Source organism: Canis lupus, chromosome 12 (assembly GCF_048164855.1).
Source record: "Canis lupus baileyi chromosome 12, mCanLup2.hap1, whole genome shotgun sequence".
Lineage (NCBI taxonomy): Eukaryota > Metazoa > Chordata > Mammalia > Carnivora > Canidae > Canis > Canis lupus.
The window spans coordinates 57,881,069-57,897,027 of NC_132849.1; the positions used below are offsets into that span (position 1 = coordinate 57,881,069).

Consider the following 15,959-nt stretch of genomic DNA (forward strand, 5'->3'; position numbering starts at 1 on the left):
GGGGACACCAGGGCAGCAGCTCTGGGGTCCTCCACTCTAACACATGCCTAGGCACCCGATGGAGTGAACAAAACTTGGTTTCTCTCCGAAGAACAGCCTCACCCACCAGAGCTGCTGACAGGTGTGAAGGTGAGGACAAAAGGTCTCACAAAGAGGTGCTCCTCCAGTGTCAGAGCTTATTCTGGGGCGCTAGCGTGTCAGGCTTCCTTCACAAGGGCACGTTCCTGGGGACGTGACAAGCTGAGTGTTGCATTCTCAAACACGGGGATTCGAGAAGGTCTAGTAGGTGCCTTCTGCAAGTATCGAAGGACCTTGCCGTTATAATTTTCAGCTCTAGCTGAAAATTTTTTCCAGCACCTCTCCGAGCCTCAGACTTTGTGAAATGCAGAGAGGGACCGCCCCCCACCCCAGGGGTGTGAAGAAGACGGATCAAAGCCCTTAGGCCAGGCCTGATCCAGAAATACTGGCTCTTATCATTCCAATGGCAAGGACCTTCCTGGTCAGGTGACTGGTGGTCACTTTCAAAGGTACATGGGGAGGGGACCCCTGGGTGGCTCAGTTGGTTAAGCATTTGCCTTTGGCTCAGGTCATGACCCCGGGGTCCTGGGATGGAGCCCTACATCAAGCTCTCTGCTCAGCTGGGGCCGGGGGTGTGTGTACTTCTCCCTCTCCCCAGCCCTGCTCAGGTGCTCTCTAACAGGTAAATAAAATCTTTAAAAATAAGAAAACCTGGGCCCAAGTGGCTCAGTGGTTCAGCACCTCCTTCAGCCCGGGGCCTGATCCTAGAGACCCGGGATCGAGTCCCACGTCGGGCTCCCTGCATGGAGCCTGCTTCTCCCTCTGCCTGTGTCTCTGCCTCTCTCTCTGTCTCTCATGAATAAATAAATAAAAATAAAATCTTAAAAAAAAAACCTGCATGAGGCGCAGCAGGTGGCACCGGGCGGGGAGTGAGCCCATGTGGCAGTGAAGGTTCAAGACTAGGGTGGGGGCGGGGGGACCCAGGGGACGGGGTCGGGGGACCCCTGGCCGCCAGCCCTCCCGGGGCCCTACCTGCACGATCTCCAGCATCTCGCTGCGGCTGATGTAGCCGTTGCCGTCCAGGTCGTACATGCTGAAGGCCCACTTGAGCTTCTGCTCCAGCTTGCCCCGGGACGTGACGCTCAGCGCGATGATGAACTCCCGGAAGTCGATGGTGCCATCCCCGTTGGTGTCGAACGTGCGGAAGACGTGCTCGGCGAACTTGGAGGCATCGCCGTAGGGGAAGAAGTTGGCGTAGATCTTCTTGAACTCGTCCACGGTCAGGTGGCCGGTGGGGCAGTCCTTGAGGAAGCCCTTGTACCACTCCTGTAGCTCGTGGTCCGTGAACTCCGTGTTCTCACGCAGGTCCTGCAGCACCTCGGGCCGCAGCTTGCTGTTCTGCTTGCCCATGGCGGCGGCCGGCTACACCTGCGGGACGGGGGGGGGGGGGGGGGGGGGGGCGTCAGCGGGGGGCCGAGCGGTGGGCCCTGGGTGTCCCGCACCCGGGCCCAGAGCCCCCCAGCCGTGCGCGGGGTATCTCAGCCCGCCCGGGCCGCCCTGCAGGAAGAGGGGCCCATCGTGCGGCACCGGGGCAAGATGTGGGGGGGGGGCAACTTAAAATCGGTGGAATGAGGGCTTTATCTGGGGCTGTACAAGATTGGAGGATCCAATCCTCACTCTCCTGAGCCTCATCAGCTCCGGGCACAGCGCCTGCTGAGCTGAGGGCACCCCCAGAGCCCTGGGTTCTGAACAATCCTTTCTTAGGCACCACATTCTGTTTTTAGAACCGGTGTCCAGAACCGGTGTCCAGAACAGGTGTCCAGAACCGTTTAAGGAGCCTCCTATTTTGCCTCGGAGAGACTCCCCAGGGCCGAGGGGTGGCTCTAGAATTAGCACCAGGCAGCCCAGGATGTCTCGCATGTTGGCAGTGGAAGGCCAGGTGCCCCTGGGAGCGCAGAACCTGCCCCCCCACAGCAGCTTCCCACACCGCTGGACAGAGGACTGACCCTGGAGAGGCAGCACCTCTAGACGCTAACGCGGATCTCACTTCACCGCCTCATTTCACGTTCCGGCTCCGACAGTAACACAGGACAGTCATCATTTTTCAAGTGTACAGAACAGACAATAAATGTAAAGTGTCTCCTGCCCCTGTCCCAGAGGTGTCCACTTTGAACCGCTTCTGTTATTTATAAGCTCTCCCCCGCCGCACCCCCATTAGGAAAGGGAACAGATGTGGTTCGTCTATTGTCCCTGGCGCTTCCTCCATTGGCCCCTCCTGGGTTTTATTAACTTTATAATACATACCCCTGTTTGTACTTATCTTTATGGCTTTACTTTTTTTTAAGATTTTATTTATTTATTTGAGAGAGAGTGAGCGCATGGGTGCACGAGCAGGGGTGGGGGAGAGACAGAGGGCTAGGGAGAGAGACTCTCAAGCAGACTCCCCACTGAGCACCAAACTCAATGTCGCCTCAATCTCAGGATCCTGAGATCATGACCTGAGCTGAAACCACCAAGATGCGGTAAGATCTCTGTCCTATTGGAAGAAAAGTTCTAGGCCAGGTTGGAGCTCCTGCATTTTCTGCAATCGCTCTTGGGGGCCCACCCAGATGAGCTCCCAGGTCCTTCCAGGTGTCACCATGGAGGACCTGATGACGGCACTCCAGGATGGCTCTGTGCCCAGAGAGCCCCTCTGGGTGGACAGGGCCATGTGTCCCAGGACCCTGCAGTGCAGGGTGTCCAGGACGACCCCGTGTGGAGGTGTGTCTCCTCAGGCACAGTCAGCTTATGGTTGAACTGTGGCCCCCACAACCAAAAAAACAAAAAAAAAGATGTTGAGGTTTAACCCCTAATACCTGTGAACGGGACATTAGTTGTAAATGGAGGCTGCAGATGATCAAATTAGGATGAGGTTATTGGGGTGTCCTTATCGAAAGAGGACATTTGGACACGCACAGAAGGAAGACATGCGAAGAGACAGGGAGAAGAGACACACAGCCAGGTACAAGCCAAGGAAGGCCAGGGGCCTTCAGGAGCTAGAACAGATGCTTCCCCGCAGCCCTCAAGGACCCTGCCCACACCTTCGTTCCTCACTTCCAGCCTCTGGTGCTTTGAGGGAAAACATTCCTGCCGTTTAAGCCGCCAGGTCTGTGGCATCATCGGGGCAGCCGAGTACGACAGCAGCCAGCAGGGAGGTGCATGGCTTCGCTGGGTCAGGCGCCTCTCAGCCCACAGCCGAAGCCCCTTGCCCGCCGAACCCGAGGACCGGAGCCGAGGGCACCGGAGGAAGCCAGCTGGGTGCTGCTGGGGCGTGAGGCCAGGTGCCATCCTCCTCTGCCCGTCCATCTGTCCATCCACAGGCTCTCTACCCACACTCCAAGGTGCCACCCAGATTCAGGCAGCTTTGGGCGAGACCCCGAGACCCGCTCCTGGAGGCTGGGCCCATCACTGAGACACCTGTGCCCACGCCAGCCTCTCAGGGGCATGTTCTCACGCACACACGTCTACACAGCAGGGGAACCTCAGAGTCCACGATCCCTTTATCAACCTGCTAATTGCACCCCTGCTCCTGTCACTTCTGTTTCAACAGCCTCCCGGCCTCCTCTGGGTCCTGCCACCTAGGACTTTTGAACAACAGTCCGGACTGTCAAACTAGGGCCTGAGACCCCCCTACATGGGGCGACTTGCTGTGCGGCTTCTTGCGGGCAGCCCCACGTCTCTGTGTCTGCAGAGCAATCAGGTGGGTGATGGTCTGCAGAGCCCCGAGCAGCACCCGCCCCGGGGCTCCCGGATGTGACCTGGGACACCCTGAAAACGTCGCACGCTTCCAGGCCAGTGTTGCCTGTGCTTCCAATCCTTTAATCAGTTCAGTTGTTCTCAAAGCTGCATATTTTCCACACTGCTCCCAAAAACTGTGGATGGGTGCTAGTCAGCATCTAGGGGGGCGGGGGGCACACGAACAGCTGGCCTGAGGCCTCCCGTTGGACCTCCTATCCAAGGCTTCAAGGGCGCCAGAGCCAGGCGCACAGTAGCGTGTGGCCCCGTGTCCTCCAAGGGGGCGCATCTGCTGTTGGCACACGGCCAGAGGGGACCGGCGTGAGCAGGGCGGGCTGCCTCTCCTCTGCTCTGCACTGAACCGGGCCCCCCAAATTCACCTCGGAATGTGGCTGGATGTGGAGAAGGGGCCTTTAAGAGGTAACTGAGGTAAAACGAAGTCATGGGGGTGGGTCCTCATCCAACCTGACTGGTGGCCTGGGACACAGACACAGAGGGAAGGGCCCCGTGAGGTCACAGCAAGACGACGGCCGTCTGCGAGCCAAGGAGAGGCCTCCGAAGGAACCAGACCTGCCGACACCTTGATCTCAGATTTCTGGCCTTTGGAATAGTGAAAAAACCAATTCCTGTTTTGGAAGCTGCCAGGGCTGCGTTACTTTGTCACGACAGGGCCAGGCGGCCAGGCTCCGAGGAGGTTCCCAAGGCCCCGATGTGACCCGCCAGCAGCAGGGACAGCCAGAAGGTCTGTGGACTGGGGGACACTTCGGCCTCTTGTCAGACATGCCACATAGATCAGTTCATCCTCAGCAGCGAAGAAGAAACAGCCCCGGGGGCTCTGGAGGCCAGGCCAGCACCCCGCCCAGGTCTGTCTGGCCCATGGGGAGGCCGGTCCAGGGGAGGCCAGCATGCTCGCCAACAGGCCGCCTTGGATCCTTAACGGCACATCCTTTGCCTGGTTAGCGTCCTGCCCTTTTCACCATGGAGACAAGCGGCCTTCTGTGAAGTTCAGGACCGGTCCCCTTAGAATCCACTCACCTGACTGCGACCAAATCACAGCTCAGAATGATGTATCAGTAGCCTCAGAACTACTGATATCTGTGTCCTAGGTTCTTCCAGATTCCATAGAAATGCCAAACTCCTCACGCCTCCTCTGCCCAAGATGGCAAATATTTATGGAAAGGAAAGTACCAGGTTGGGAAGAGGGACAAGCGAGGTCAACCTGAAGCTAGAAGGTCACAGCAGGCAGAGGGTGTGCCCGGGAAGCTGCTTCACACTTTCCCAACTCCTTTCCACGTGGTGTGTCCCTGGAAGGTGATACACGAGACTTGAGAATGTCGCCTCCTGTGTTCCTTCCTGGGCTGATAGCCTAAGATCCCTGGGTCTGGAGGCCCCAGGCTGAAGATTCCTGCATCTGCATTTGAGGTGGGGGAGCATCTCATACAAGAGGTGATGACGTCAAAGGAGTCCAGGACGGTGGTACAGCGTTCCCTGGAAGAAACTTGGAAACATGTGGTGTGCAAATCTGTGTGCCTCACCACGTCCTGTACCATGTCCTGAGTCATTTAACCATGGGAATGCTTGCCCACATGTGTCCCCCTGCCGGTGGTCTGCTCCTGCAAAGCCCAAGCTCAGGAGTGCAAGCCATCCTTGCCCTCAGCATGTTCTCAGGGCCTGGCGCCAGGCTGGGTGCATAGTGGGTGTGCAGTCTACTCTAGTCCCACTGGGCCATCTGAATGCCCAGGGACGCACCTCCTGGTTCTCAGTGCTCTGGGCTGCTTATGACACAGGTGCCTATGAATGGGGCACAAAACAGTGACTCATGGTGGGGGGTGCTCCAGGGAGGAATGAGTGATTCCTCACTCCCGTGGGGTGTGTAAGGTAGTTTGCCTAGGAAGACAGCATGAGGAATCAAAGCTGAACAACAAGGACTTTATTTTTTTTATTTTTATTTTTTTAAGATTTTATTTATTTACTCATGAGAGACAGAGAGAGAGAGAGAGGCAGAGACACAGGCAGAGGGAGAAGCAGGCTCCATGCAGGGAGCCCGATGTGGGACTTGATCCCGGGTCTCCAGGATCACCCCCTGGACTAAAGGCGGCGCCAAACTGCTGAGCCACCCGGGCTGTCCCAAGGAGGACTTTAAAAGGCACTGGAGGTTGAGGCAGCTGGGTGGCTCAGTCGGCTAAAAGTCCAACTCTTGACCTCAGCTCAGGTCTTGATCGCAAGGTTGTGAGCTCAAGCCCCACAGTGGGCTCCACGCTGGGCACGGAGCCTACCAAAACAACAACAACAAGCCCAAAACCCAAACCAAAAAGCCATGGAGGTCAACCCTCAAAGGCCACCTCTAGGCAGGTTCCAGGCACTGGGAAGGTGGGGGCCATGCTTGGCCAGGGTAGGAGGGTGCAACATTATCTCCATCTTAGAGACAAGTTATCTTGTCTTAGTGACAAGTGAGGTTTCCAGGGGGGACACATGCTGGTCTGTGACCTTCCCTGTGGCCCCCTTCATTGCCCAGGTCAGTGCGCAGTGATGAGGCCACTATGGTGCTCCCAGCTGGTATCTACCCCATCATGAAGCGGAGCCCATGAATATGAAATAAAGCCCCATGTACACTGCCAGTCCCTAACTGAGCCAGCTCACATGTGCTTACCAAAGACTCAGATGAAATAGTTAATACAAAGAGCCTCATTTTATCTCTCTCCTGGAGGCTCTCGGCCCAAAGCACGCAGCCTCGCAGGGACCCAGGATGGTGGGACGCTACATGCACGGTGACCCCTATCTTTACTAATTAAGTCAAGGAGCCGTTATTGACGACTGGCTGGCTGGGAAGATGGATGATAAAAAGCCAGCCTTTCTGCAAAAACAAAGCAACCACCCCGTTTCTCAGCAGAAATGCACCCCCCACCCCCAGCCCTGGTGGTCAGGGCTCATCCTTCATCTGTAGACCAGAAAATCTTGCTTTCATCTCCACTGATGGATGGAGTGAAGAATGGGGCGTGCCAGGAAGGGCGATCAATTCAGGATCAGAGCCACCTCTCACTTGGCTTGAAAAGCCTCGTGACCACGCAGGGCTTGGATGAGACAGGCAACAGCCTTCTGAGCATGTCAAAGATAACATTTTAATTCCCAGTAATGAAAGAATGGGGAGAGAGTTAATGTAGCGCTTACATCCATCCATCTCTCTGGCTCTTGGTTACTCGGTTATTTGTTCTTAATGTGCTAAATTGTAAAGAAGGAAAAAGAGTGCGGACGTGTAGCTGGGGAGCCTTATGAAAATATTTAACCCGAAGTAGGTATTGCCTGCAAATTAAAGCTTGTTTAATGGCGTAATTCTCCCAACCACTCGGTGAGGCTCCTGGGAACCCAATACTTGAATGTGTCATTAATCACCGCTCCACACCGGCTGCTGGCGTGGGTCGACATTTCATCCATTGCTTTAAAATGCTTCCATCAGGTTCGATCTCCAGAGCTCACCAGGCCAAGCCGACTTCCAAACACTTGGAGTGAAAGTGATGGAAAAGATGGAAGGAACCAAGTCCTTAGATAAAGGCCAAAGCTCAGGATGAGGCTGGAGGCGCATCCCTGGGGAATCTGACCTTCAGGGAACCAGAGGGCTCTCCTGAGACGAGCACTTATCCTGCCCGGGGTAGGACAGCAGAGTAGAGGCTGGAAGGACAAGAGGGAAACAGGCCTTTAGGGCTGTTCCTCATGCGTCACAAGACCCACGGTTCTTTCTCCTGGTGACCCATTAACAAATGGGCAAATGCTGAGAATTTTCTGCAAGTAAGTGGGTGAGAGGCAAGCGGCATGCAGCCTTGGCTTCTAGTGCAGCTGCTTTGAGGAGGGGCCAGTCCCATGCCATGGGGTCTGGGATGAGGCCAGGGCCCCCCCAGAGGGAGCCGCGTGCTTGGGGCGGACACTAGGGGCGCAGATACCAGGCTTCCCAGCCCCGCCACGCCTCCTCCACCCCACAGGTGCCTCAGTTTCTCTGTCCATAAACCAGATTTGTCCAATACATAATCACCAGCCCCACGTGGCCATGGAGCTCGTAAAATGTGGCCCGTCTGACTTCATGTATGTGCCCTACGAGTAAAAATACATGCTGGCTTTCGACAGCTTAGTACATAAAAATAATGTAAAATATCTCATGGTAATTTTCCTATCCTGCTTACATGGGGAATGATAAGTGACACCGTTTGAGATATCGTGAGGGAAGTGGATCATGTGGGTAACATTAATCTCTCTCTCTCTCTCTCTCTCTCTCTCTCTCTTTTTTTTTTTTTAACTTTCTTCTTGTGGCTACTAGAAAAGTTAAAATTACATATGAATGTGGCCCGTACTCTATTTCTACTGACTGCTCAGCCCTGGGTAGATCCTTGGGACACTGGATCTGGGGCCACCAACACGGACTCTGGAAGCTCATTAGCACTCTGTTTTCAGGCCCTCCTGGCTAACGGCAGCCCTGCGGGGGGAGGTGCCCATGAATGAAGGATCACGGCATTTGCATTTCCCAATTTCCCAGTTTCTATTTTCAGCAGCTTCAAGAACTTTCCTGGAGGCCGGCTGCAATGATGGTGCAGGTCCCTAAGGTGTACGGTGGACGGTCAGGAGTGGCAAAAAGTGTCCCCTGAGGGAGGACAGCTGAAGCCCCCCACCCCCCGCCACCCCGAGCAAGATCTGGGCCAAGAGGCAGGAGGTCAGTGACAGTTATAGGGTGCGCCCAGATCCAAATTCAGCCCACTGACTTCCAGGAGCCTGTTTTCAGGCGGCTTCCTGAATATCTGCTGCATCCAGTTTTATCAGCCAGATGGGCTCCAGGCCAGTGACCTCTGGTTGAGAAATCTAACTGAAAACCCTCTTGACTTCTGTACCCATCCCAGCAGCTTAAATCCTCAGGGCTCCCCAAAGCTTAAAAAAATAATACATAAAAGAAGGGAGGGAGAGAAGGAGGGAGGGAGGGGAGGAAGCTGGCCAAGACCTAGAACTCCCCTTCCCGCCTAGACCCTTCCTTCCTACTTAGCAGAGGTTGAAATGCTCTACATGAGCCTGGGTGAAAGGAAAAGGTGGAGAAAAGGAGAGAAAACCCCCAAGAGAATGTTCTTTCCCTCGCAGAAGCTAATACAACAGGAAGAGGAACTGTGCGTGCCTCTCCCCATACACCTCGTGCCTCTGAAAACACAGGCTCATCCATACGGCTGCTCGCCTCAGCTGTCCAGCAAACTTCTACTCAACCACCAAAGCCCAATTCACATGCAATCTATTCAGGATGTACATCCCAGCCCCCAGCAATTGCTCTCCTCCGCATCTAATGCCACTTTTTTTTTTTTTTTACCTATTTCTATCATGATCTCAACTTTTGTAACATTTTTTACTTGTGTTTTCTCCCCCCTCTCTTTCCTCAATAAGCCTCAGCTTATTGAGGAAAGAGAATGCCTCATTCATGCCACAGCATGTTCTAGCCTCAGGGCCTTTGCATCTGCTGTTCCCTCTGCCTGGTCTCAAGGTACATTCCCTCAACGTTTATATCTTTGTTGGAATCCTCTTGGGGGTTGCCTCATCCAAGGAACTCATCTCAAATAGCATCAGCCCTCACACCCTAGTCCCTCCCCCTGCCCCCTGGTCATAGCATTTCCTACTACCTGGCACTGTACCGACACAATTATTGACCCTGCCTCCTTTTGTTCACCACTGTATCCCCACATTGCCCAGAACGAGGCCTGGCACACAATGAGTGCTCGGTTAATATATCTGAAGCAATGGTTGTCTGCTCCAGGGGCCTAGCACTGGGCCTGGATGGACGAGTGGATGAATGAGTGAATGCGTTTCTTCCAGGACCCTCTTGCTCTAACATTTTGTGACTTCTCCAGTATTAGGGATACAGGAAGGAACATCATGGCTCAGGATGGCAAAGCGCTCTCTTGCTCAGCTTTGAAGCTCCAAGAAGGAATGTTCTGTAATTCAGACTTGGCTATTTTGAAAAGCTCCATTTAGGGCAGCCCGGGTGGCTCAGCGGCTTTGCACCGGCTTTGTACCGCCTTCGGCCCGGGGTGTGATCCTAGAGACCCGGGATCGAGTCCCACATCGGGACTCCTGCATGGAGCCTGCTTCTCCTTCTGCCTGTGTCTCTGCCTCTCTCTCTTTCTCTCTCTCATTAATGAATAAATAAAATCTTAAAAAAAAGAAAAGAAAAGAAAGAAAAGCTCCATTTACTGGCACGAGAGCAGCCATAGCAGAGGAGAGGGCCTGCCTGGGGCAGGTCAGACCCGGGCGTCCATTCACCAAACCGGTGCCATCTCCTCCCGGCCCCATGAACACGCCCCCAGCTACGTGGCCTGGCCAGGGTCCTCTCCGCCCCCTCCAGCTGGGATCTTTCACCCAGAACAACATCACTGCTACTTGAGTCTCCAGGGAAGGAGCTCTTCGAGCTGCTTGCCCAGTGGAGGAAGATAGGTTAGTGGAATAGACATAAATGAGCCTCTGGGGAGAAAAGGAGGAGGAGAGAGGAAGAGGAAATGCTCAGGAGAATGATCTTCTCCTTGTAGAATCTGTTAACACAACAGGAAAAGAACTCTAGGCAGGATCCAAAACAAGACCATGGGATTTTTCTTAACACCCAAACCACCACATACGACCATCCGTATGTGAGATCCAGAGTTTGAGGCTCCCGGGGGCAGAGCCCCACTGCCAGGCTGGGGTGGGAGTGAAGTCTCTGAATCTCCCTTCTGTGCCAGGTGTGGGATCACCTGGATGAACAACAAAGACCCTTCTCAGTGCCCGAAGCCCCTCTGGCCCCCTACCCTCCATGAGCCCTGGGGGCAACGTGTGCAATGAGGCTGACTTAGGGGGGACCCGGAGTGCAGGGCGGGAGCAGAGCCAGCCTGTCCCCAAGCATCGGCTGGGAGGTCTGATAGGCAAGGTCTGAGCCAGGCCTCCAGGGGCTCTCCAGGTGGGCGGACGAAGGGAACAGCGTGTGCCAGGGCGCGGAGGCCGGGAGAGAGCCCAGCCGAGGCCACACAGCGACGTGCTTGGTGAGCAGGACTGTAGAACAGGGCAGCCCTGAGGACAGGGTGTGTGTGTGGGGGGGGAGCCGGGAGAGCGCCGGCAGGCAAGGCTTGCAGCGCCCCTCACCATCCCCAGTGAATACCCAAGCCCCATGAGGCGCTCAGGATGAGACAAGCAGCCGAGGACTCAGAGACTATGACTATTCGATCGTCCACACGATCGAGCGAACCCCCCAAAATGCCCCTTACAGGGATCGGAGCCCAGCAGGGCTAACTGCTCTTTCAACGGAAGCTGCCCTAGCAGGCTGAAGGCCCGAGCTGGTCTGAGATTTCAGAAGCCCCCTGACCATCCCCTCCATAGATCTGACCCCGCTTCAGCCAGGCCTGGGGGCACGGAGCTGGTGGAGGGGTCCCCACCCCGCTCAGCTGAGCTTCTCACGCGTGGGGATTTGAGACACCAGCCCCCACACATCCCCCAGGTTCCTCGTGTCCAGCTGCAGAAGGTCTCCAGCAGTGACCAAGCCTGCGTGCGACAGACCCATGTGGCCTGTGGCAGAGCGAGTCTGCGATTCTACGCTGACACTCCCGGCCAGGATGTGAACCCCAGTCCTTCCACCCCTGCAGGAGGGAAACGCACCCTAGTAGGCTGCGCTTACACACCTTGGCCAGGGGTGCAGCTCTTTGGGGGCAGAGGGTGCACTGGGCCAGACCCTGGGGTGCGGGGGTTCCCAGCCTCAGGGACCTCAGATCAAGCGTCTGCTTGCTCTTCTGTCATGGGACCAGAATGCCTGCTCGGGTGGCAGCTGCACATAAGGGGCCACACAGGGCAGCAGGTGCAAAGAGCACAGCCAACCCTTCCCAGGCTCCCCTAACTGGCCTTACAGTCTTGGCTGTCTCCTAACTTCTCTGGGCCTCAGTTTCCTGAACTGTAAATGGGAAGAACAGCCCATGCCTGCTGGTGTCACCATGTAGCCGTGAGGATAAAGGGAAACGATGGGCGTAAAGGGACTGACCAATTTAAAGCATCACACAAATATCTGGAGGTTACGTCACAGCTTTTAGGAAACAAGAAATGTGTGAGGCACTTAATGAGTTTAATTGCAGTACTGAGAAGAGCCAGGCTGGAGGCTGAGGCTGAGGCTGAGACTGAGGCTGGAGGCTGAGACTGAGGCTAGAGGCTGAGGCTGAGGCTGAGGCTGAGACTGAGGCTGGAGGCTGAGGCTGAGGCTGAGGCTGGAGGCTGAGGCTGAGGTTGGAGGCTGAGGCTGAGGCTGAGGCTGGCCAGAGCTTGGAGCTCGTGGGTCGCCTGCATTTCTCGCAGACACTTCTTGCCCGCATGACCAGCACCAAGCATGAAAACCTGGGATCCCAGAGGCACAGACACATCCAGTGCGGGTGAGGGTCAGTGAAATCTAATTCCTGTTCTTTAGAGAAAGTGAGGGGAAAGGACAGAAGAAGGGGACGTCCTCTGATGGCACAGCAGAGCCTCCAACCAGCTCGTGCTGCCCGAGGTGCAAGTCTGGCAAAGCCGCCTGAGGACCGGTGGGCTCTCTGCCCTAGCTGGCCTCGGGGCCCTGTGAACCACCCCACCCCGGGGGAGAGAGAGGCAGGGGGAGCCCCTCAGGGAGCGGATGGGCCCTTCTCTAAGGGCAAGATGTCTCCTGGGGAGTCTGTGGCTTCTCCGTGGTTTGGGCCCGTTTAAGCAGGTACACGGAGGGGCCTGTTTCTTCACAAGACAAATGTCCTGAGGGTCAGGGAGCTTTGCAGATACTGAGGCACAGGTCTGGAACTCGCCCAGAGCAAAACCCAGCATTCCGAGAAGGCTGAGCTGCTCCGATCTGTGAGGACGGGGTGTGCACACACAGGTCGCACACAGCACACGCCCCTCACCAGATACCACACACACACACACACACACACACACACACGCACACACCACACCCTGCCATACCGCAGGCACCCCCCCACACACTGATCATATCTTTGATGCATGCACACCACGCGAACCACACCACATACCACACCACGCCACACAGCACATACACCACACACACATATACACATACACACAACACACACCCCGCATATATATAATCATGAATGCACACAGCACACACAACATGCCCCCCCCCTCCGTCCATACTGGGTGTGGTACCCCACTACTGACTGTCCAAATGCCTCAGTCTGTTCACTGGCTCCCAGTGGAAGAGAACCCAGGCCTGGGTGGGCATGGGTGGAGGCTGTTGCCAGGACGAGGGCCTTTCCAACAATCAGTGGGATTTCACTCCTGGGAATGTTCTTAGCTTAGAGAAAATAGTAGGGGCACCTGGGTGGCTCAGTCGGTTATGTGTCTGCCTTTGGCTCAGGTCATGATCCTGGGGTCCTGGGATCGAGCCCCGTGTGGGGCTCCCTGCCCAGTGGGGACTCTGCTTCTCCCTCTCCCTCTGTCCCTCCCCAAGCCTGTGCTCTCTCGGTATCTCTCTCTCTCAAATAAATAAATACATAAAAATTTTAAAAAACACAATTAAAAAGAAAAGAAAATAGGATGGGCCACGTTCACCATTCACTCATTCACTCCATGGCCATCTGACCCTCGCTGAACTTGCACAGAATCGTTACGCACCAGGACCCGAGGCTGTAAAAAGGGAGCCGCTGTGGGCCCAACATGAAGAGCAGGCCGGAGCATATGCCGCGGCAGGTGGGGGACAGGCCTCAGAGCTGCCATCTGGGGAGACATTCTCCCAATGGGGAAGGGTTGAAGGCGGCGTCCGAGGAGGAGCCCACAGTGTTCGAAGAGGTGTGGGTGAGAGCGTGAAATAGCACATTGCGGCTGGAGAAAGGCTGGCTCAGGGCACGTGGCCGAGAGCTGGGCAGGGCCAGCCTTGCGACTTTATCCTGGGGGTGCAGGGAGAACCACCAGCAAGCACCTGGGCCCTACCTCCCAGGCCTGGGGCTGTTACCTCTTGAGGCACCTTCATGAGCAACGACTGGCCCAGCATGTAATGGTACTGAACGGTATAGGACAGTATGGGACAAATGGTTAGATGAACAAATGTAGGGAATGGGGAGGAGGGGCAGCTAGGGGACAGAAGAAAAAATACCATCAAATCCTAGGAATTCAGACTAATTAGTCAAAGGGTAGCTCACATTTGTCATGTTCGAGTCAAAAAATACCAAAAAAGTGTCTCTGAGTTCTTCCTCAGGTAACGGGCAAGGGCTGGACCCGACAGCTCTGCGAGGTAGATGAGTGGGCACGTGTAGCAAGGAGAGAAGTTAGTTGCTATGAGCACAGCTGTCATTCCCAACCTCAGATCAGAGGCCTGGGAGGCCCTGTGCCTCGAAGCACTGCTTTCTTCGTCTGTGGATGATGACTTTGGACTACATGGCCCCGAGGCACGTTTGAGCCCCGTGGAAGCTTCTATAGGACCTGGCAAGTCCACTCGCTTGGCTGGAATGTATGTCCTTCTCCCCAGGATCTTGGTTGGCAGATCCATCGGCTTAGCTCCCTCCCTAGTAGATGTTGGAAAGCTAATTCCTGCCAGGTTCCCGCTTGAGTGACACCAGAATTCACTTTTCATGGGCCCCAAACGAACGGCTCCCAAATTTTGAATTCACGTGCCCCAAATGAAGGAGCTCTCGCCACCTTCTAAGACATCTCGGATAGAAACTGTCGTTAAGAAATGTCATCATAGATGTTAGATTTCCACGTTTTCAAGACACATGTGGGCCCCGGGGGCTCTGTGGGCGCCGACAAGTGGCTCTGTCCGCAGGAAAGTCCACCCAAGGGGGTGCTGCCCGCAGCAGAGCTCCCGGGGGGCCAGCCGCCGCCAAAGGCCGGTTTGGTGCCGCTTACTTATGGCTCAGCTCACTAATCCAGAAATTTTTTTCATTTTTTTTTTTTTAAACTTGGAAGGAAACTTCCAGTGAAGCATATCATATGCTATTTGATTAATGTTTAATGTCTTTGGGAAGAAACAAAAACGGTAGGTCCTTCTCTACATAAATGGCATCAGCCCGGCTAAAACACGAAGGCGCTCGAACGGTGACGGGCCAGCCACCCTTCCTGACCCAGCCTTGGCCTGCCGTGACGGGGGCAGTGTTTAGAATCAGGAGCGCGTGCGGCTCATAAAAGCGGCCCTTTGCCATTCTTCCTCTTTAAATCCCAACATCAGAAGCCAGAGATTGTGCAGAGAGAGCCAGGAGCGAGTGAGAGACGCGGTGCCAGGTGCTGCGAGTACCAGGACAGGGTGCTCGCGGGCAGCTTACGGTCTACCGGGGAGGCAAGGCACGAGTTCTTTCTTGGCTGTGGGAGCTCTGGGCCTGGGTGGAAGGAGGGGCAGGGCTCCAGGAGGGACCCCAGATTCTGGCTTTCAGGTGGAGGCCCATGTCCTTTCCTGAGCCCTTCCCCAAGGACGCGGAGCTGAGGTGCACTCACGCAGAGCGCGGCTGGGAATACGCCTGTAGCCAGTGAGCACAGCGCCTGGTACCCAGGGTGGCCCCAGTGCGTGGCCCTTGGTAAGAAGAAGGAAGTCAGGGAGCGAGGGAGCCAAGGGAGGGGGCGCTGAGGACCCCCAGCACCTCAGCAGGGCTGGCCCCATGGAGCCCATCTTCCTGGGACTCTAGGTCTCCGGATTTCCCATCCGAGACTTTCCGACCCAGAGAGTCTAGAACTTCAGAGAAAGAGCCAGTCTCCCAGAGACCCCCCGGAGATCCCAGGCGCAGGCGCCAGAGCAAACCTTTGCTGACTATGTTCCCAGACTTCTCAGCTACAAATGTGCACATACGGCCTGACGGGTCCAAGAATATAGTCAAGGGGTCCACAGCACAGAAAACATGCAATCCGGGTTGACCCGGCAATCTGGGCTTTGGGAAGTGAGAAGATCAGTGCAGGAGGGCCTGAGAGGCCTGCATCATGGAGCGGGAGGGCCTGCGTGGACGCGGACTGCCAGCCTGGAGGGAGCCAGGAAGCAACGAGATCTTGGGGTCTTCAATCATTCATTCATTTGTTCGATGTGTCCTGCTCTTTCGTTGCCGAGCAAGGGCGGACTTGGAAGCTAAGACACCCTTCTTTTTATTTCCACCTTTCATCTTCCCAACACAACACAGAAACCTCCGCCCCGGGGTGCTGAGGGGCAGTGATTCCCTTGCCCGGTGCTGGCAGTCCCT

General features: G+C 55.6%; 1 protein-coding gene across 3 annotated transcripts in view; it reads right to left on the reverse strand.

Annotated features, from left to right (window-relative positions):
- HPCAL1 (hippocalcin like 1) overlaps positions 1-15,959 on the reverse strand; it is a 113,174-nt gene that overhangs the window by 6,031 nt on the left and 91,184 nt on the right. For all 3 annotated transcript variants that reach the window (XM_072771100.1, XM_072771099.1, XM_072771101.1), the window contains exon 3: positions 1,051-1,446. In XM_072771100.1, the coding sequence (XP_072627201.1) occupies positions 1,051-1,428 (378 nt within the window). In that variant the 5' untranslated portion in view covers positions 1,429-1,446. The remainder of the gene's footprint in view (positions 1-1,050; positions 1,447-15,959) is intronic.